Source organism: Neofelis nebulosa, chromosome X (assembly GCF_028018385.1).
Source record: "Neofelis nebulosa isolate mNeoNeb1 chromosome X, mNeoNeb1.pri, whole genome shotgun sequence".
Lineage (NCBI taxonomy): Eukaryota > Metazoa > Chordata > Mammalia > Carnivora > Felidae > Neofelis > Neofelis nebulosa.
In genome coordinates, this window is record NC_080800.1 from 53819620 (window position 1) to 53842110 (window position 22491).

A 22491-nucleotide genomic window follows, 5' to 3' on the forward strand; every position below is an offset into this window, starting at 1 on the left:
GCAAGGAAACTATGAATGACACATTGAACCAGATGGAATTAGCAGCAGAATACACTTTCTTGTGAAGTGCACATGGGTGCACTTCTCAGTATAGATCACATACTAGGTCACAAATCAGGCCTCAACAAGTACAAAAAGATCGAGATCATACCATTACATATTTTCAGACCACAACACTATGAAACTTAACCCCCCACACACACACATGTGGAAAGAAAACAAATAAATGTCAATTAAATGGGTCAACCAGAAAATTAAAGAAGAAATAAAAAAAATACATGGAAACAAATGGTAATGAAAACATGATGATCCACATCTTTGGGATGCAGCAAAAGCAGTCATAAGAGGAAAGTATATAGCAATACAGGCCTATCTCAATAAGTAAAGAAAAATGTCAATTACACAACCTGAACTTACACCAAAAGGAGCTAAAAGAAGAACAACAAATGAAACCTGAAGCCAGCAGAAGGGAAATAAAGATTAGAGAGAAATTAATAATATAGAAACAAGAAAAAACATAACACAACAATAAAATCAGGAGTTGGTTCTTTAAAAAAAATAATAATAAAATTGATAAATCCCCAGTCAGACCTATCAAAAAGAAAAGAGAAAGGACCCAAATAAATAAAATCATGAATGAGAGAGGAGAGTTGACAATACCACAGAAATACAAACAATTATAAAAGAACACTATGCAAAAAACGTGTGTCAACAAATTGGACAATGTGGAAGAAATGGATAAAATACTTGAAACATATAAAGTACCAACACTGAAACAGGAAGAAATATAAAACTTGAACAGGCCTATAACCAGCAAGAAAATTGAATGAGTAATCAAAAAACTCCCAACAAACAAAATTCCAGGGCCAGATGGCGTCACAGGAGAATTCTCCAACACATTTGAAGAAGAGTTACTACTAATTCTTCTCAAACTGTTCCAAAAATAAAAATGGAATGAAATCTTGCAAACTTATTCTATGAAGGCAGCATTGTCTTGATTCCAAAAGAAAATACTCCATTAAAATGGAGAATTATATGCTAATATCCTTCATGAAGGTGAATGTAAAAATTCTCAACAAGATAATAGGAAATCAAACAAAACACCACAATCAAGAATTATTCACCACAATAAAGTAGGATTTATTCCTGGGCTGCAATGGTGGTTCAGTATTTGCAAATCAAGGAATCTGATACACCACATTAATAAAATAAAGGATAAGAACCATATGATTCTTGGGGAACCCAGGTGGCTCAGTCCATTGAGTGTCTGAATCTTGATTTCAGCTCAGGTCGTGATCTCAGGGTCATGGGATCAAGCACCATGTTGGGCTCCACACTAAGCATGGAGCCTACTTGGGATTCTTTCTCTCTCTCTCTGTCTCTCTCTCTCTCTCTGTCTCTCTTTCTGTCTTTCTCTCTCTCTCTCTCTCCCTCCCCTGCCCCTGTCTCCTGCTTGTGTGCTCTTTCTTTCCCTTTATCTCTAAAATAAAAGAAAATTTTACAATAACCATATGATTTTCTCAACAGATGCAGAAAATGCATTTGAAAAAGTCCAGTATCCATTTTTTTTTAAATAAAAGCCCTCAACAAAGTAGGGATAGAGGGAACATAAATGAACATCATAAAGGCCATATATGAAATATCCACAGGTGATATCATCCTCAATGGGTAAAAACTGTGAACTTCTCCTCTACAGTCAGGAATAAGACAGGGATGCCCATTCTCACCATTGTGATTTAACTTAGCACTGGAAGTCCTAGCCTCAGCATCAGACAACAGAAAGACATGAAAGGCATTCATATTGGCAAGGAAGAAGTCAAACTTTCAATATTTGCAGGTAACATGATAATATATGTAGAAAAGCTGAAAGACTCCACCAGAAAAGTGTTAGAACTGATACACGAATTCAGTAAAGTTGCAGGATGCAAAATAAACAAACAAAAATCTATTGAATTTCTATACATCAATAATGAAACAGTAGAAAAAGAAATCAAGGAACTGATTCCATTTACAATTGCACCAAAATCCATAAAATACCTAGGAGTAAAAATAACCAAAGAGGTAAAAGATCTCTACTCCAAATCTTTAGAACACTTATGAAAGAAATTGAAAAGAGCACAAATATTTGGAAAAATATTCATGTTCATGAATTACAGGAAGAAACACTGTTAAAATGTCTATACTACCCGAAGCAATCTACACATTTAATGCAATCCCTACCAAAATACCACCAGCATTTTTCAGAGCTAGAACAAACAACCCTAAATTTGTATGGAACCACGAAAGACCTCAAAGAGCAAAAGTGATCCTGAAAAGGAAGGAAAACAAAGCTGTAGACATCATAATTAAGGACCTGAAGCTATATTACAAAGTTGTAGTCATCAAGACAATACGGTACTGGCACAAAAAAAGACACATAGATCAACGAACAGAATAGAAAACCCAGAAATGGACACACAACCAAATGGTCAACTAATCTTTGAAAAAGCAGGAAAGAACATCCAATGGGGAGAAAAACAGTTTCTTCAATAAATTTTGGGAAAACTGGACAGCCACATGCAGAAGAATGAAACTGGACCACTTTCTTATACCAAACATAAAAATAAATTCAAAATAGATGAAAGACCTAAATGTGAGACAGGAAACAATCAAAATCCTAGAGGAAAACATAGACAGCAACCTCTTTGATTTTGGCTGCAGCAACTTCTTACTAGACACATCTCCAAAGGCAAGGGGAACAAAAGTAAAAATGAACTATTGGGACTTCATCAAGATAAAAAGCTTCTGCTCAGGGAAGGAAACAATCAATGAAACTAAAAGATGACTTATGGAATGGGAGAAAATATGTGCAAATGACATGTCTGATAAAGAGTTAGTATCCAAAAGCATAAAAAAATCTTATCAAAGTCCATACCCAAAAAAACAAGTAATCCAGTTAAGAAATGGCAGAACACAGGGTGCCTGGGAGTGTTAGTTGGATAAGCATGTGACTTTTGATTTCAGCTGAAGTCATGATCTCAAGATTCATGGGATCGAGCTTCGTGCCAGGCTCTGTGCAGTCAGTACAGAGTCTGCTTGAGATACTTTCACTCTACTTCTCTCTCTGCCCCTCTCCCTTCAAAATAAGTAAACAAATAAAAATTTTTTAAAAAGAAATGGGCAGAAGACATAAATAGACATTTTTCCCAAGAAGACATACAAACAGCTTACAGACAAATGAAAAGATGCTCGATATCACTCATCATCAGGGAAATACAAATCAAAACCACGATGAGATATCACTTCACACCTTTCAGAATGATAAAATTAACAACACAGGAAGCAACAGATATTGGTGAGGATAAGGAGAATGGGGAACACTCTTATACTCTTGGTCTGAATGCAAAGTGGTGAAGCCACTCTGGAAAACAATACGAAGGTTCCTTAAAAAGTTAAAAATAGAACTACCCTATGACCCAGAAATTATTATATTGACCCAAAGGATAAAAAAACACAGATTTTAAGGGACACATGCACACCCAATGTTTATAGCAGAATTATCAACAATACCCAACCTATGGAAAGAGCCCAAATGTCCATTGAGTGATGAATGGATAAAGAAGAGTGGTGTGTATGTATACATACACACACACACATACACACACACACACACACACACTAGAATATTACTCAGCCATAAAAAGAAGTGAAATTTTGCCATTAGCAAGGACATGGATGAAGCTCTAGCTTTCTTATGCTAATTATGTATTTATGTAATTATGTAATAATCAGCGTATTATGCTATGCAAAATAAGCCAGCCAGAGAAAGACAAATACCATATTATTTCCCTTACATGCGGAATTTAAGAAACAAAACAAATGAACATGGGGGAAGGGGAAAAAAGGAAGGGAAGGAAATTATAAGAGACTTCTAATATAGAGAACAAACTGCGGGCTTATGGAGAGAAGTGGGTGGAAGATAGGCTAAGTGGGTGATGGGCATTAAGGAGGGCACTTATTTTGATGAGTGCTGGCTGATATGTTGGCTGTGAACCACTAAATCTACACCTGAAACCAATTTTACCATATATTTTAACTAACTAGGATTTTTTTTAAATTGAAATAAAAATAATAAAACATTAAAAAAATTGCACAGTGAAGAAAACAATCAAAAAACTAAAAGGCAACCTTCTGAATGGGAAAAGATACTTTCAAATGGCATATATGATAAATAGTTACTATCCAAAATCTATAACAAACTTATCAAACTAAACACACAAAACAAATAACCCAGTTAACAAATGGGCAGAAGACATGAAGAGACATTTTTCCCATGAAGACATTCAGATGTCCAATAGACGTATGAAAAGATGCTGAACATCACTCATCATCAGGGAAACATGAATCAAAACTGCAATGAGATACAACTTCACATTGTCAGAATGGCTAAAACTAACAACACAGGAAACATGAATATAGGGGGGAAAGAGAGGAAATCTGTAAAACCTACTACTCTTAACTATAAAGAACAATCTGAGGGTTGCTGGAGATGAAGTGGACGGAGGATGTGTTAAATGTGTGATGGGTATTAAGGAGGGCAGTTGTGATGAGCAATGAGTGTTGTATGTAAGTGATGAATCTCTAAATCCTACACCTGAGACTAATATTAGAGTATATGTGAAGTAATTGGAAGTTTAATAAAAACTTGAAACTACAAAATATATATATATATATATATATATATATATATATAGACTCAACCATAGAGGCCAACCTGATGGTTACCAGAGGGGAGGCAGGTGGGGGGGGGTGTGTTCAATAAGTGATGGGGATAAAGAGTGCACTTGTGATGAGCACTGGTTGTATCAAGTGCTGAATATTGTATGAAGTGCTGAATATTGTACACCTAAAACTAATGTTATATACTTTATGTTTACTGACTGGAATTTGAATAAAAATTTAAAAACAAAACATATTTCCATGCAAAGACTTATACAATCCTATTCAGAGAAACATTATTCCTAGAAACTGAAAGGTGGACACAACCAAAATGTTTATTAATATGTCAGTGAATAAACAAAATGTGGTGTATCCATACAATGAAAAACCATTTGTCAATAAAAAAGGAAACAGTAGCATATGATACAGTGTGTGTGAACCTCAGAAACAATATGCTAAGATTTATGCAATGTTCTGAAAATGCAAATCTATAAAGACAGGAAGTACATTCCTGGTTGCCTGGGGCTGTGGGTGGGAATGGAAGTCAACTGAAATTGGGCATAAGGGTTCTTTATGGGGTGATGGAAATGTTCTAAAATTGTATTGTGATGATAGTTGTATAATTGCAAATTTACTAAAAGCTATTGAATTGTTCACTTATAATGGATGTTTTCTACAGTATATAAATTGCAAGTCAATAGAGCTGTTGAACATATATCCTCCAATGGATTCTTAACACACCTAGAATTAAATCTAAACTTACAACACTGTCAGAACTGAAATTCTAAGGTCTTTCTATTCCTCTGTCCCTGTTTCTCTTGGAAAATAAATGAATCGTCAAAAAGCTTGTGTGTAGGAAAATAGATTTTTTTTTCTTTTTTTAATATGAAATTTATTGTCAAATTGGTTTCCATACAACATCCAGTGCTCATCCCAACAGGTGCTCTCCTCAATACCCATCACCCACCCTCCGCTCCCTCCCACCCCCATCAACCCTCAGTTTGTTCTGTTTTTAAGAGTCTCTTAGATTTTTAATGAAGTTGGTCAACTGAAGTACCCAGGAAGACTAGGGAGGGGGTTAATGATGAAAACCAAAATGGAGACATTACCCTTGTGGTCAACTGCCTTTACTATGCTCTTCGGGCTTAGTATCTAGTGACCAACCTTCCATGCTCTGTCTAGTAAATGGGTAGTTTGAGCTTAAGATCAAATTTAAGTAAAATGTCCTCCCTTTCTCAAATCTAGAGTGAGCATCATGCTAGCTCCTTCTCTTTAAATTTTCTATCAATCAAGTGGACAAAGAAAGTTTATTAAGTAAATACCATTTACTCCAACAGTGTGCTGGATCCTGTGGGTGACTGAGGAGAAGATCCCTTCCTTCAAATAAAATAATTGTGATCCAATACAGAAAATAGAACAAAATGTAACTGTTATGGTTGAAGTGGAAGTGGGACCCCCAGAGTCCTTATTCTTTCTTCAAATCCAACTCTGCCTGACTGTATTAGAGTGACCCTTGATATACCTTTCTGGAACTCCCAGGGCTCCTCAGAACGTTATTTCAAAGCTACCAATCAAATCCATCCTCTTCGTTTCAGACATGAAGAAACAAATGTCCAGACTGGGAACAGAACTAGCCCAAGACCACACAGCTATGGTCCTCTGGGTCCTCTATGTGTATAGACTTACATATGAAGCAATTTAAAATCCAGATAATATACATACAAGAGCCTTCTAGAGACTGGCACAATTCCATAGTTCTCTCTGTAAATCCCACATCATCTATAACACTGCTTTCACCATAAGCAGGGCTCAGAAATTACATTTGGAGTGACAAAATGAATGCAAATATGTAGTAAGTTTAGGGTATTGAATGTAATTTCAGTAGCCTAAGAGAAAGAAAAACATTACCACAGGTGGGGAGGATTTGATTAATTCAGTCAACATTTATTAAGAATTCATAAGTGCCAGGAACTGGGAAGAAGAAACTGGGTATTCACAAGGTTCTGTTTATTTTTTATATTTTAATTCATTTCTTTATTTTTGAGAGAAAGTACATGCACACAAGAGTGGGGGAAGGCCAGAGGGAAAAGGAGAGAGAGAATCTTAAGCAGGATCCACACCCAGCATGGCATCTGACATGGGGCTCAATCTCATGACCATAAGATTATGACCTGAGCCAAAACCATGAGTCAGACACTTAACCGACTGAACCACCCAGATGCCCCCAGAAAGGTTCTGTTTAATAATAGTTATTTGTGTGTGTGTGTGTGTGTGTGTGTGTCTAGTATGTTCCTGCAATTGTTAGCTGTTTTATATGTCATCTAATTTAATCATTATCACCAGCATATAAATAGGTGTGTTTAGCTTCATTTTTGAAAAATCTGAGGCTGAGAGAAGTAAAGTGGCTTGTCAAAGCTCACAAACCAGGAGACAGAGAATTCATTGTGCTGAGCCTAATCAACCTTTGCACCATACCAAGGAACTTTCCTCATATGATATATTTCAAGTGACAGAAAACAAGCCAATGGGGGTGAATTCTTGTCCTAGTGCAGTCACCGATTTTTAGGGTGAAATAGGGCATATCCTGGAACCTCCTGTAACCATGGAAATTCTACCTGAGAAGTAGAATTCAGTGTAGACTTCCACAGAGGTCTTGGATGACTCCATGAAGTAGAATCTGTGTCACGTTTGGCTCAACAAGTGAGGAAAGCATTCAAGTCATTAAAGATGTTATTTTATGTAGAAAAATTACTAATGAAATCCTCCCAAGAGGCTAAAGTGCAGCTGGTATGGCCACAGAATTGCAAGAAAACCACCGGATACTTCCTTAGGGTTTCTCACAGTCACTGGGGCCACAGTGTTACTTAACTGTTAAACAAGGATACCTGACCTCCATAGGCCATAGCCTATCCAGACAGAATCCCAAGTCAAAATAAAAACATTCAGCTGGCTGACTTCTTTCCAATGGCTTTTTGCTGGCTAATGTGGAAGAAGAAGGGTAGAAAGAACGAGAGGTTCTAAGGCAATGGAACATCCATTCTTGGACCAGATGTGACAGGCTCATCCAACTTCGGAGGTTGCTTAGCCTCAACACTCACACAACAAGCAGGGTAGGACATCTGGGACCTGTAGGACTTGAGGATGGGCAGATCAAGTAAAGATATTGGCTAGTGAAGATGGATTAAAAAAAAGCTGCACAGATTTATTGATAAGGAAATGGTAAAAAATGGACAGATCCAGAATATATTATATACGTATAGCCCACCAGGTCTTACTTATGCAGTGATTTTTAAAGTGTGATCCCTGGACCAGCAGTAACAATATTGCCTAGGAACTTGTGAGAAATGCAAATGCTCAGGCTCCACCCCAGATCTACTTAATCAGACTCTGGAGACAGGACCCAGCAATCTGTTTCAAGGGTCCAGCAGGTAGAGCCTGATGCATAACCGGTATGCTAATGTTTAATAGTCACTGAACTAATGCTTCAGATGTAGGGAGTCGGAGAGGGAGGAATAAAAAATGATTCCAGATTTTGGGTTGGGGTGACATTTACTGATGGGGCAGACTAGGAAAGGGGGATATTTGGGATGGGGGTGGAATTGAAAGTTCTGTTGGGGCCTGTTTGAGATGCCAGTGGCACATTCAGTGGGGTTGGTTAAGTGGGAAGTTGGATATGTGAGTCTGGAACTCAGGAGACAGATCAGAGCTATTCATCTTGATTCTAAGATCCTTGAGAGAAGGTCTAATTTATCTTAATAGTTCCCACAGAATATCCCAGCCTGGTGTATAACACAGATCAGGCGGTTGGTAAATGTCACTTAATGAAGAAAAAAGAGCCAGCTTTTCTGGCTTACTCTAGTCTAGCTAGAACACTCCGTAAATACTGAGTGTTCTTCCATTTTATATTTATTTGCTAATCTGGGAAAACAGCTACTGTCAGAAAAGCAGGTATCTTAGAACAGTTCAGTTTGAAGACTTCATTACAGCTATCAAATGTCAACTCCTCTCCATTCTCTCTCCTGTGATGGGCATTGTTTGGCTTGACTTGCCCATTCCTAAATCACAGAGGTACCAGATCTCCTGTGATGAACTGTTGAGTGAGCACTGGGGATGTGTCAGTTCTCAAGCCAGGTGACAGAAGAACCTGCTGAAGCTGCCACAGCAATGACTGAATGAAGTAAGGAAAAGGAGATGTCAATTCAAAACTTTATCAAAAGGCAGAATAACTTGAGTGGAATAATAAATTTCTGTAAGTTTCCTTGTGGGAGCCCAAAAAGTTAGTGATCCATTTGGACTGGGGAATGTGGAAGGTTTTGAATAAGAGGCAGGGTTTGTTCTGGGTCTTCCCTGAAAAAAAAGAGTAGGACCTACAGGCTTAGAATGAGGGAAGGGAATTCAAGAATGAGGGACTGACACTGGCAAAGGCCTACAGGAATGAAAATTTGTGAGAGAGCAAGGAACATTCATGTAGATAAAGGATAGGTTGAATGAAAAGGAGTAGTAGCAGATAAGATTGGAAAGATGGGCCTGGGCCAGCCTTGGGGGGGGGGCATGAATATAACAATTGTAGGCAAATAGCGGTCCAGTAGACATACAGTAAGAAATGACCTACAGCAAGAAATGATTTTCATATTGTGACTCAATACACACATAGACAGATAAAAACTTGAAAACAAAAGTTTGTGAGAAGAACACCTACCATTTCTTATGTAATGTATGTTTTTATTTTCTATCTTATTTTATTATTTTTTAATTTTTTTAATGTTTATTTATTTTTGAGAGAGAGACAGAGACAGAGACAGAATGTGAGCTGGGGAAGGGACAGAGAGAGGGAGACACAGAATCCAAAGCAGGCTCCAGGCTCTGAGCTGCCAGCACAGAGCCTGATGCGGGGCTCAAACTCACAAGCGCGAGATCATGACCTGAGATGAAGACAGACGCTTAACCTACTGAGCCACCCAGGCCCCCCTTTATTTTACTTTTAAAAAAGGTTTTATAAATGTTACTGGAAACTGACTAATTTATTTCATGAAACATATGGCTCATGACCTGTGTTTTGAAAAAAAGAATTGCTATAGGCAATGGGAAGTCAGTAAATGTGTTTGAAGGATAACACAGTAACACCAGCACTTTAGGAAGGCAGTTCTTATAGCAATGTGGATGGCACTGAAGACAGGGAAGGAGAATGAAGACAGGAAAGTAATTCTGTAGGTACAAATGGATAAAACATTACAAAAACGCAGGACAGTCATGATGAAGGCATAATGGGGCAGTAAGTGTGGAAATGGAGAATGGGGCAGGAATTTGAGCCATATGGCAAATGTAGAAACAATAGGACTTACTAAGACATCAGAGATGAGTTATAAAAAAAAAAATGTAAGCAACACTGACATTTAGGTTTCAATCTGAGGTAACTATTCAGAAAATAATGGCACTAAACCTTTAGGGTAAGTACCTGGACTGGGGTAGGGGGAAACAAAGTCATAAGATTTGGCCAATGTAAGCATCATATGTGGAACAACCAGGTGGACAAGTCCAGGAGGCTGTGGGATGTATTGGGCTGAAGCTTGGAAGGATGCTAGGGGGTAGAGACTGGGGATTTGAAAGTAATATTTCAAGCCATAGGAGTATAGCTGGATGAAAGAAAGAAAAAAAGAGGACCCAGAGCAGAAACTTATACTTAAGAGAATCTCCTTCACACCACAAAACAGGCATGATTCTGACATATTATGGGTTCTGATTCAGACCACTGCAATACAATGAATATTACAATAATAAAAGCCAAATATTTTTTGTTTCCTAGTACATAAAAAGCTATGTTTACACTGTACTGTAGTCTATTAAGTATGCAATAACATTATGTCTAAAAAAGATGTACATACATTAAAAATATTTTATTGCTAAAAACAGCTAAACATCATGTGACATTTCAATGAATGATAATCTTTTTGCTAGTGGAGGGTCTTGCCTTGATGTTGATGTCTGCTGACTGATCAGGGTGATGGTTGGTGAAATGTGGGGTTGCTGTGGCAATTTCTTAAAACAAGACAATGAAGTTTGCTATATTAACTGACTCTTTACACGAACGATATCTCTGTAGCATGTGATGCTGTTTGGTGACATTTTATCCCAGAAGTTCTTTTAAAATTGCAGTTAATCCTCTCAAACACTGTTGCTTTATCAACTAATATTTATGTAATATCCTAAATCTTTTGTTGTCATTTCAACAATCTTCATGGCATCTTCACCAGGAGTATATTCCATCCCAAGAAACCACTTTCTTTGCTCATCCATAGGAAGCAACTCCTCATCTGTTAAAGTTTTATCATGAGATTGCAGCAATCCAGTCACATCTTCAGGTTCCACTTCTAATTCCAGTTTTCTTGCTATTTGCACCATATCTGCAGTTAGTTCCTCCAATGAAGTTTTAAATCCTTTAAAGTCATCCATAAGGGTGCAATTATTTCTTCTAAACTCCTGTCACTTTTGATATTTTGATCACTTCCCATGAACCATGAGTGTTCTTAATGACATCTAGAGTGGTTAACCTTTTCCAGAAGGTTTTCAATTTGCTTTACCCAGATCCACCAGAGGAATCACTATCTATGACAGCTATAGCCTTACAAAACGTATTTATTTTAAAAAAAATTTTTTGACATTTATGTATTATTTTTGAGAGACAGAAACAGAGCACGAATGGGGGAGGGGCAGAGAGAGAGAGGGGGAGACACAGAATCTGAAGCAGGCTCCAGGCTCTATCAGCACAGAGCCCAACATGGGGCTTGAACTCGCAAACTGTGAGATCATGACCTGAGCTGAAATTGGGTGCTTAACTGACTGAGCCACTCAGGTGCCCCACAAAATGTGTTTCTTAAGGGTGAAATTACTCCTTGATCCATGGGCTACAGATGGATGCTGTGTTAGCAAGTACAGAAACAACATTAATCTAGTTGTTCATTTCTATCAGATCTCTTGGGTGACCAGGTGCATTGTCAGTGAGCAGTAATATTTTGAAAGGACTTTTTTTTTCTCAACAGTAGCCTCAGTGGTAGGCTTAAAATATTCAGTAAACCATACTGTAAACAGATGTGCTTTCATCCAGGCTTTGTTGTTCTGTTTATAGAGCATAGGCAGAGTGGCTTTAGGATAATTCTTAAGGGCACTAGGATTTTCAGAATGGTAAATGAGCCCTGGCTTCAACCTACATTAGCCCATAACAAGGGAGTCAGCCTGTCTTTTGAAGCTTTGAAACTAGGAATTGACTTCTCCTCTTTAGCTATGAAAGTTCTAGATGGCATCTACTTCCAATATAAGGCTGTTACATCAACACTGCAAATCTATTGTTTAGTGTAGCCACCCTCATTAATGATCTTAGCAACATTTCTGGATAACTTGGTGAAGCTTTTACATCAGTACTTATTGCTTCACCTTGTACTTCTGTGTTATGGAGAATGCTTCTTTCCTTAAACCTCATGAACCAACCTCTGCTAGTTTCAAACTTTTCTTCTGCAGCTTTCTCACTTCTCTCAGTCTTCAAACAATTAAAAGTTTTTGGGCCTTGCTTTGGATTAGGCTTTGACTTAAGGGAGTGTTGTGGCTTGTTTTATCTTCTATCCAGACCACTAAAACTTTCCCAATATCAGCAACAAGGCTGTTTTCCTTTCTTATTGCTCACGTGTTTATTGGAACAACACTTTCAACTTCCATCAGGAAATTTTCCTTTGCATTCACAACTTAGCTAACTGGCACAACAAGCCTAGCTTTTGGCCTGTCTCATCTTTTGACTTACCTTCCTCAGTAAGCTTAATAATTTCTAGCTTTTGATTTAAAGTGAGAAATGTGTTTCTTTCAATTGAACACTTAGCGATCATTGTAGGTTTATTAATTGGTCTAATGTCAACATTGATGTATCTCATTTTATAGGGAGGCACAAGGATATGGGGAGAGATGGCAAAACATCTGGGCAGTGGAGAAGTCAGAATGGACACCATTTACTCATTAAGTCCACTATTTTATATGGCTGCAGTTCATGGCACCCTGAAACAATTACAATAATACATCACAGATCACTGACCACAGATCACCATAAGACATATAATAATAGTGAAAATTTTGAAATTTTACAAGAATTACCAAAATATGACATGGGAACATGAAGTGAGCAAATGATATGGGAATAATGGTACCCAAAATCTTGCTTGATGCAGGGGTGATACAAACCTTGAATTTGTAAAAAATGCACTATCTGCAAAGCACAAAATGAGGTATACCTGTATATACTTCCAAAATGTGTTTTCCCTTTTTAAGTGGGGAAAGCTCATTGTGTATAGATATGTGTGCATGGGTGAGTATAATGTGTGTGCATGAATGGAATGGGCATGTCAAAGAGGTACTAGTGTGCTCTGGTTCATCTAGTGGTGGCTGCATTCACTTTGCCTCATAATTTCTTTTATTCCCTTTTCCATCTCCCTTTTTTGTTCTATTCTCCTCTTCCCCTTTCTACATATCTGTGTGCTCTTTCACCACCACTTGAAAGCTTAATGATTGGGTGAGCAAAATAGACCAGTGTGAGATTTGGGGTCTGTGATCTGGAGCACAGTGTTGCTGTGTGGTTGGGATTGTGAGGAAAGACAAGGCTGGACACATGGTCAGAGTCACGAGTGAGAAATGGTCTGTGGTGGAAGAATCTATTCCTGAGGCATTTCCTATTTCAAATTCTGCTGTTGGTATACATGAGCACTGAGTATGAATGTACTTTTTGCTGGGCCTCCACCTGGGGAGTCTGTCTAGTTTCCAGCTTGTCTTAATCAGGTTTTTTGTTGATGTTGCTTGCCATCATCACTGCTACTTCAGCTTAGAAACAACATTATTGTTAGTTTTTAATCAAAATAGGCTGCTCTGCTCATACCTTCAAGGGATTTGAGAATAGTTAAAGAACTGCATAATGGTTAATCAGATTATCAGCATTTTTTTAAATGCATATGCCATGTGAATAGGATATATTCTCTCCCTTTGTTAGCTGTATGACCATAGATATGTTACCTAACCTCTCCGAGCCTCAGTATCCTTACTGTAAAGTGGGGAAAATAATTCCTACCAGATTTCCACTAGGAAGATTGAATATTAAATGACCCAAGAGCTTTGAAATTAGGTGATCAACAGATATGCTACCTCCTTTCTCCAGTTCTTTCTTCCCTTTCCTTTGTTCCCTCCTTCTCTTCACCTCCCATACATGTTTACCTATGTGTGAACATCAAATATTTGTAGTACTCTCCCCACTTTAAATTCTTAAACCAAGTGATGTAACCTTTGTATATTACTGTAAAGTTGTCAAAAGCAAGCTAATTTAAATGATTTGGGGGACAGACACACCTAGAATTATTATATCTTCTTGGTGGCTTGGCCCTTTCTTATTATGTAATATCCCACTCTGTTCCTGGGATTTGTCTTTGCTCTGAAATCTGCTTTATCTGACATTAACACAGCCATGCCTGGTTTCTTTAATTCAAGTTTCCATGGTATCTTTTCCCCTCCTTTTACTGTCAGCATATCTATATTATTATATTTGAAGTGCATTTTTTATAGATAGCATATGCTTGTATCATTTTTTAAATCCATTTTTAATTGGTGTGTTTAGACCACTTATATGCACATGATTATTGGTATGTTAAGCCGCAGGCTGCCATTTTATTTTGTGCTGTTTGTTCTCTCTGGTTTTAGTTTTTGTTTTTTCTTCTTTGTCCTGCTTTCCTATGGGTGACTTGCACATTTTTTTAATGTTTATTTTTGAGAGCGAGAGAGAGAGAGTGCGAGCAGGGTAGGGGCAGAGAGAGGGAGATAGAGAATCTGAAGCAGGCTCCAGGCTCTGAACTGTCACCACAGAGAACAACATGGGACTTAAACCCACAAACTGCAAGACTATGACCTGAGCTTAAGTCGACAACACAGGGCTTGAACCCACGAACAGTGAGACCATGACCTGAGCTGAAGTCAGATGCTTAACCAACTGATTCACCCAGGAGCCCCTTGAACATTTTTTTAAAATTCCACTTTGATTTATCTATGTTTTTGAGTGCATCTCTTTGTATAGCTTTTTTAGTGTTTCCTCTCATTATTACAGTATGTATGCATAATTTATCTCAGTCATCTGATGCCATCATTGTTATCAGCTCAAGTGAAATATACAAACATCATCCCACTTTTACATCCCTTTACACTCCCCTATTTATGACATGAATGTCTTAAACATTTCCTCTATGTACACGGAGAACTACATGAGACAGGGAGATAAATTTTGATCCAATCATCAAACATAATTCAGACAACTCAAGAGAAAAAAACTTTTCTTGTATTTACCCATGTTTTAGCTCACTGTGTTCTTCCTTGCAAGAGTCCTTTTACTGTTTATTTTGTGTTCAAATAACCTACTTTAGTCATTAGTCATTCTTATAAGGTAGACTTCCTACTGATAAATTCCCTGTTTCAATTCATTTTAGAATGTCTTACTCAATTAATCATTTTATTCATGTAGGATATTATCACTGGACATAAGATTTTGGGTTTCATCCAGGATTTCTTTCAGGGTTCATGATTCTCTTCCTTCAGCACTTGGAAAATGTTGTGCCAGTTCCCGCTAGGGTCTGGTCAATGTCTGATGAGAAATCTGTTGTCTTCTAATTTTTTCCCCCTGAATGTATAGGTAAGGTGTTGTTTGGTTGCTTTGGTCTTTGGTTGCTTCCTAGATCTTTTCTTTGCCTTTTGTTTTCAGAAGGTTGATTATAATGTATCTTGGTGTGAATTTCTTCACATTTATCCTGATGGTGTTTGCTTAGCTTGATGATTCTGGAGGTTCAAGTCCTTTGCTCAATTTGGGAAGTTTTAGCCAGTATTTCTTCAAGTACTTTCATAGTCCTCATTTCTCCTCAATTCCTGAGATTCTGTTGACATAGATGTTAGATCTTTTTTATAGTCCCACAGGTCTGGAGGCTGTGCTTAAGTCTTTCTTTTATCTTATTTTTTTGGAATCTAATTTTCCTTTGTTTGGATTTTGATTTCTATAGTTTGATGTTTAAATTGTCTGATTTGTTCCTCTGTCTTCCCCATCTTGCTGTGGAGCCCATCCACTCAGTGTGTGTGTGTGTGTGTGTGTGTGTGTGTGTGTATTTGTATATATGTATACAATTTAAAGTTGATTTTTAAAAATGATCAAACCATATGCTGTGTATTAAAAATGTACTTCAAATATAATGATAAAGGTAGGACGAGAGTAAAAAGAAATGATAACATGGAAGCTTGAATTAAAAGAATCCAGAAGTGACTATGTTAATATCAGATAAAGCAGATTTCAGAGCAAAGGAACAGAGTAGGATATTACATAATAAGAGAGGTGAGGCCACCAAGAAAATATAACAATTCTAGACGTGTATGCCCCCAATATGTATGTATGTATGTGGTATGTGTGCATGTGAGTGTGTGTGTGTGTGTGTGTGTGTACACATACATAATAATTTTCAGTTCATAAATTTCTGTTTAGTTCTCCTTTATGTTTTATATATCCTTGCTGGGACTTTCTATCTATATGCTGAGATATTCAATTTAATCATTTAAGTGTGGTGTAATCGCTTAGTGTATCATTTTTATGATAGCTGCTTTAAAATCCTTGTTGGGATGAGCACTGGGTATTGTATAAAAGCCAATTTGACAACAAATTATATTTTAAAAAATCCTTGCAAGATAATTCTAACATCTGTGTCATCTCAATGTTGGCATGTGTTTACTTTCTCTTGTCATTTAAGTTGATAATCTTGGTATGGCAAGTGATTTATCTAAAAATTAAATTTGGACAATAGATCTCTTTTAAATCTTTTGGTTTTGCAGACCTGACATGTGTTTTGTTTTGTTTTGTTTTGTTTTGTTTGTTTTGTAGGAAGTGATCAGTATAAGTCCAGGTTCTCCACTGGGCCCCTGGTTAACTGTCAGGTTTGCAAGGGGCTCCTTGCTACTGCTGGTTGCTGGTGGGACTTCAGCCCTTTCTGTAGGCCTCTGATGTACCCATCCCAGCTAGTGGTAAGAATGCCTGGTTTATACTGGTAAGGGTAGAGGTTCCCCATGTATTCTCCACTGGTAGGAGTTACTTCCCTTGCTCTCAATTGTACCTTCTTTTGGGGTTGGGCAGAGGTTTCTTTAAAGTCCAGTAAAAGTCTAGGTCTCCCACTTTCAGACCTAAGCTTCTTATTAGCTGTTATTAGCTTATTGTTATTATGATAGCTGGCCTTCTGACACACCAAAGTATCTCACTCCCTATCTTCTTATAATTTTGCAGAAAAATATTGCAACATAACCCCCCTCTCCAGCCTTTCCCATGGACCCTCCATGGGATACAGTGGGAAAACCAGAGCCTCTGCACACAAATTGACTGGGTTCCTGTCAAAATCTGGCATTTTCAAGCTGTTTGGCTCTGGGAAAGCTACTTAAATGTTCCGAGCTTCCATTTTCCCAGTTGTAAAAGAGATGTAGGAAGCTCTCCAGACTCTTGCTGAAATAAGCAATAGTGGGTCAGTGAGCTTGGCACACCAGGTGCTCAATAAATAATAGTTCCCTTCCCTTTAAACCCCTGTGGAAGAGATGCAGACCGTCCAAAGGATAAAAAAAGCTCAAGTGCTTCCCTACACTGCCTATATGCGTGAGTCTCACCTAAGGCATTCACTCCAAGGGTTAAATCTTTTGGTCCAATGTCTTATTTCTTAAAGGGACATACTTGCTATCCACTCTCCCCCACTGCTGCTTTTCCCCAGGTTCTGTGAAAACACTCAAGGGAGACTGCCCAACCCAGGCCAAGCTGGAGTGGGCGAAGGGGTGTGGTTCTGGCAAAGCATAGTAGGTGCAGGAAAGCCCAAGAAGTCCACTTGCCAGATGATACTGTGTTCTGAGCAAGGACAACATCATTGCCTTGCTAATGCTGCTCCTGGAGAGAAAGGGTCAGGACACAGGCAACTCCAACTTTGCTTGCCTACCTTACACCTCTGGAGTCTTAGAACTGCAGTTGAGTTCCCACTTTCTGGCACAGCCACCACTTCCCCAGTCTCCATTGATCCCATCCTCCTTACGGAGCACCGGGTAGGAGAGGAAGAAGATGGTGAGTGTGTGAATGCAAAAATGACACACTCTGGAGTGCTTGAGTGCTTGCCATCCTCCCAGTCCCAGCCTGCTGGATACTGCTGCACCCCCAACTCTCAGTCCCTGGCAGCCACCACCAGCCCCAATGCACTGGACTTTTCTCTCAAAAGGCTAGCCTGAGTTCCAGGTCCTGAGGTTGATCAGGAGACTGAAAACAAAACAAAACAAACAAACAAACAAACAAACAACATCTTGACTCTTAAAAAGCAAGGAGCCAAATACACCTTGGAGCCAACAAACACTAAAAAAATAATGGATTTTAGAATGCTGTCCCCCAACTCCCATCCCAAGATGAAAAAGGCTGTCTTGGAACCAACAACCCCCCCAACCCCCCTGTGTCTCCATCTGGCTTTTCTATGACACTGGCAAGAGAGACGTCTCTGTTGGTCATTCTCTCTGCTAGTCTCAGTTCCGACACTTTCCAGCCTCCCTTCCATCCTTGAATTCCGTGCATGGGTTCCTTTACAGCCCCTCTCCACAAGTAGCTTAACAATAGATACTTTCCATAGGTAACTCAGCTCCCTCCCGCAGCGGGGGATTTTGGGGGCTTCGAGGGGGTCTGGGAGGCGCTGCAACGTTCCACTTACCTGATCTCTTTAATGCTTTCCAATTTGCACATGATTTCTTGTTCATCTGTCATGCTTTTCACTCTCAATTTCTCGTCCTGAGAAATGTACAAACACACAAGTCCAGCGATACAATAGACACAACGTAACCACCTCCTCCGGGCAGGGGATCTGAGCCTGTGCGGTAGGGATTCTGAGCAGGCCTGGGAGCTGTAGTTCTTAGCTCCAAGAGAAGCCAGGCAGCGCAAGGACCAGCGAGACTACAACTCCCAGAAGGTCTAGCGAGACATGCCTATTTCGCTTCCTGCAGCCACATTTTAAATCAATTTGTCACAGATAATTATGTCAAAGGTTATGAGGTATTCTAGTGAACGGGGATATTCCTCTAGCCCCTGCGGAAAGAATGGGAAAAAAATACCCCGGAAGGCAACTGGAGAGATAAAAGACATACTCACTCACACCCCTCCAGGGGCCCTTACGCCCACTCATCCCCAAAAGGTAACCAGGAGTCAGTCGCTAATTAGTGGGCGCTTTGGGGCTGGAGAGAAACCCTGCAGAATTCTCTTTTGGGATGTTGAGTGTTCCGGTGGCAGCTAGGGGAATTAGTGGTTTTGGCATTCAGATGGAGATGCGGGAGGGCGGGGTTGGAGAAGAGGCAGGGGAGGAGGGAGTAGCTGCTAAAGCTGGGGGAGTGACCTAGTTCCTTCCAGCCTTCAATCCATTCTGAGCTCAGATTGTGCCAGTCAATGAAGGAGGCAAAAATGAATAAAAATAGGTCCTTGGCTTTGAGGAGCAGGAGAGCCTGTAAGGTGACCCATTAATTACAGTGCAGTGTTCTATCATAATACAGGAATGGATAAGGTGTAACCTGACCAGAAAAGATGTAAATAGGTCTCAAAAGGTGACGGAGAATTTGCCAGACCATTGGGGAAGATAGACTTTCCAGGAGAAGGCACAACACATATATATAAAGGAAAGGACAAGTGGACCACGGTGTCTGAAGTATAAGGTTCATATATGGGCTGTGGAGGTGGGAAAGAGAAGTGGGAAAAGTATGTAGAAAGCTGGGTTGGAGCCAGAATATGAAAGACCTTGAATATCACACTAAAAAGTTTAGACTTAATCATATAGGCACACATTTATTCAATTTACATTTATTAAGTGCTTACTATGTGCCAAATAATACCAAATTATTTTATGTTTCAAAGCATGGGAGTGATAAGATTGGAGGGATGTCTTAGGGAGGTAACTCTAGAGGCCAAGTGGAAAATGATTTGGAGGAGATGAGAGCTTGTAAGAAATAGTTACTTCCAAAGCACAGACTGGACCAGAGAGCTGGACTTTACAAAAAGAAGACTTTGGCTCACTCTCAACTAAAGGTGAATCAGAGTCTCTCTGAATGAGCTTTCCCTTTCTTTTTCTGGGCCTCAGTTTCCTTATTTGAAAAATGAACCTATTTAGCCCCACTTCAAAGGCTTGTTATAAGTATTCAATGAGATCATCCCAATGGTACTGAATACGGGCTTGGTAATTTTTAGGTGCTAGAGAAAAGTTAGTAGAATATATATCTCAGGACATTGTGGATGTCCACATTGATTTTTTAGAGGTTCTCTAGGGAAAAACGAAGTCCCTCTCTTCTTTGGATCCCAGAAATACCTTTCACAACCAGGAAATTCTCCATGGTGTCTAGCTCAATACTTTCTTGATGGTCTTTAAGATCCCTGTCATATAGTTCCACTAGTAAGCATTTGAAGACTATTGAGTTAACTTGTCACAAAGACTATGGGTCTGAGCTACCCTACCATAGAGTCCAGAGGCAAGAATTGGGCCAAGCTGTGTCCTGTAAGAGGAGGGCAAAGGGTACAAGTCTGTGTAAGTGCCTGGCACATATCAGCTACTGTGCTGAGAGCTGCATGTACAGTCCCTCATTTCATCCTCACAACCACTATGAAGGTGGTAAGTAGGTTCATCTCCTTTTACCAGGAAAAGAACGGACTCATATAGAGAAAGTGGCTTGGCCCAGTGGCCCAAGGCCAGCAATTCTTAGCTTCTATGAGTTTATCTTGGCTTCTTGACCTCTTCAATAACAGGTATCTCACCTGCTCTTTACTGAGTTGTAAGAAACCAGGGTAGTTAGGATAGGAAGGAAAATGTTATAGATAAACAAAGAGAAATAGAAATTATAGCCTTCTGCCCCTTTTCCTGAAGCAGTACTTAAAACAATATTCAAGCCAAACTGATAGTCTTCTTATAGTAAGTGTTCAATAACTCTCAATTGATTAGAAGTTTGTAATGGATGAGAGAATATTTAGGAGCTGTGCTAGCAGTGAGTTCTAATGCATTATTTTTTAACGTTTATTTATTTTTGAGACAGAGAGAGACAGAGCATGAACAGGGGAGGGTCAGAGAGAGAGGGAGACACAGACAGAATCTGAAATAGGCTCCGGGCTCTGAGCTGTCAGCACAGAGCCCGACGCAGGGCTCAAACTCACGGACCGCGAGATCATGACCTGAGCCGAAGTCGGACGCTCAACTGACTGAGCCACCTAGGCGCCCCTCTAATGCATTATTTTATTAGAAAAACTGATTGCTTTGAAGCGGTGGGAAAAAATCTTAGTCCTATCAGGACCAGCATTGTCTTCATTGCTATGAAACAGGTAAGGAGGGCAAGGAATGTTGGGGTGAATACCAGTAAAACACAAGGAATTAGTAAAGAAGAAGCCAGCCAGTTGCTTGTGGGCATGATACTTTCATGAAATAGATCAAGATTTAAAGAGTAGAGGCCAAACTGTTTGAATTTGTGTATCTTTTCCTGTATTTCAATAGTGAACTGAACACTAAGAGAGGAGGCAGAGATGCAATTGCCTTTCAAAACGTGCTGCAAAGTACTTATTAAATTTCTCAAACCATGTTTCTTTTTTTAAAAAAATTAATGTTTATTTATTTTTGAGACAGAGAGAGACAGAGCATGAACAGGGGAGGGTCAGAGAGAGGGAGACACAGAATCTGAAACAGGCTCCAGGCTCCGAGCTGTCAGCACAGGGTGCGACACGGGGCTCGAACTCACGGACCGCAAGATCGTGACCTGAGCCGAAGTCAGCCGCTCAACCGACTGAGCCACCCAGGCACCCCTCAAACAATGTTTCTTAATTAGAATTCCTAAGAGAAAAATTAGCCAAAGTTCTGGGGTCACTCAGCTAAAAACTATTCATTGTGTACCTTTTATGTCAGGCACTATGTTCTGCAGCAGAGGTCCCATAGTAGATAAAATAAGCTCTGCCCTCAGCAAGCTTGCAGTTTATTTGACCAGTTATATTACAAAGATCATACACAAATATATAGCTATACCCAGCAATTAAGGATTGGAAGAAGTCTGGGTTCTGTGAGTACACATAACAGGAAAATAAACTTAGTCCTGGGCAGAGGGCAAGGTTATAGTCAAAGAAAACCTTCCCAAAGGAAACTAAGCAGAAAAGGAGGGAAGGAACAGGAGGCATCAAGGATTAATTCATATAATCAGCTTTCAAATATTTCTTGGGCACCTACTACATGCCAGACACTCTTCTAGGTGCTGGGGATATAGTGCTTTGAATGTATTAATTCAGATTAATTTTTGCAACAACTCAAAGAAGTATTTCTGTTATTATCCCCATTTTATAGAAAAGGAAGCTAGAAGGCATAGAGAAGTTAGATAATTTTACCAGAGTCACTCAACTAATAAGTGGCAGAACTGAGATCCGAATTTAGATTGTCTGTCTCTGGAGGCCATGCCCCTAACCAGTATGTTCTGTTACTTTCCTAAGATTCCTGGCCCCATGAAATTTGCGTTATAGTGAGAGGAGCCAGACAATAATCATGGAAAAGAAAAAACAATTAAATATGATAATTTTAGGTGAAGATTAAGCCAATAAACAAACTAAAAGAGAGTAATGGAATTACAGTAGTGGCAGAAGAGAGGATATTTTAGATAGGGTGGCCAGGGAAGTCTCTACATTGGAGTAGAGACCTGAAAAGGAATCAGTCATGCAATGATCTGGAGAAAGAGTGTTCC

General features: G+C 39.1%; 1 protein-coding gene across 1 annotated transcript in view; it reads right to left on the bottom strand.

Moving 5' to 3' along the window:
• Positions 1 to 18625, bottom strand: part of ZC4H2 (zinc finger C4H2-type containing) — a 29466-nt gene extending 10841 nt beyond the window's left edge. The window contains exon 1 of the mRNA XM_058712838.1: positions 18462 to 18625. Coding sequence (XP_058568821.1) covers positions 18462 to 18514 — 53 coding nt within the window. The 5' untranslated portion in view covers positions 18515 to 18625. The remainder of the gene's footprint in view (positions 1 to 18461) is intronic.
• Between the last annotated feature and the right edge of the window lie 3866 nt (positions 18626 to 22491).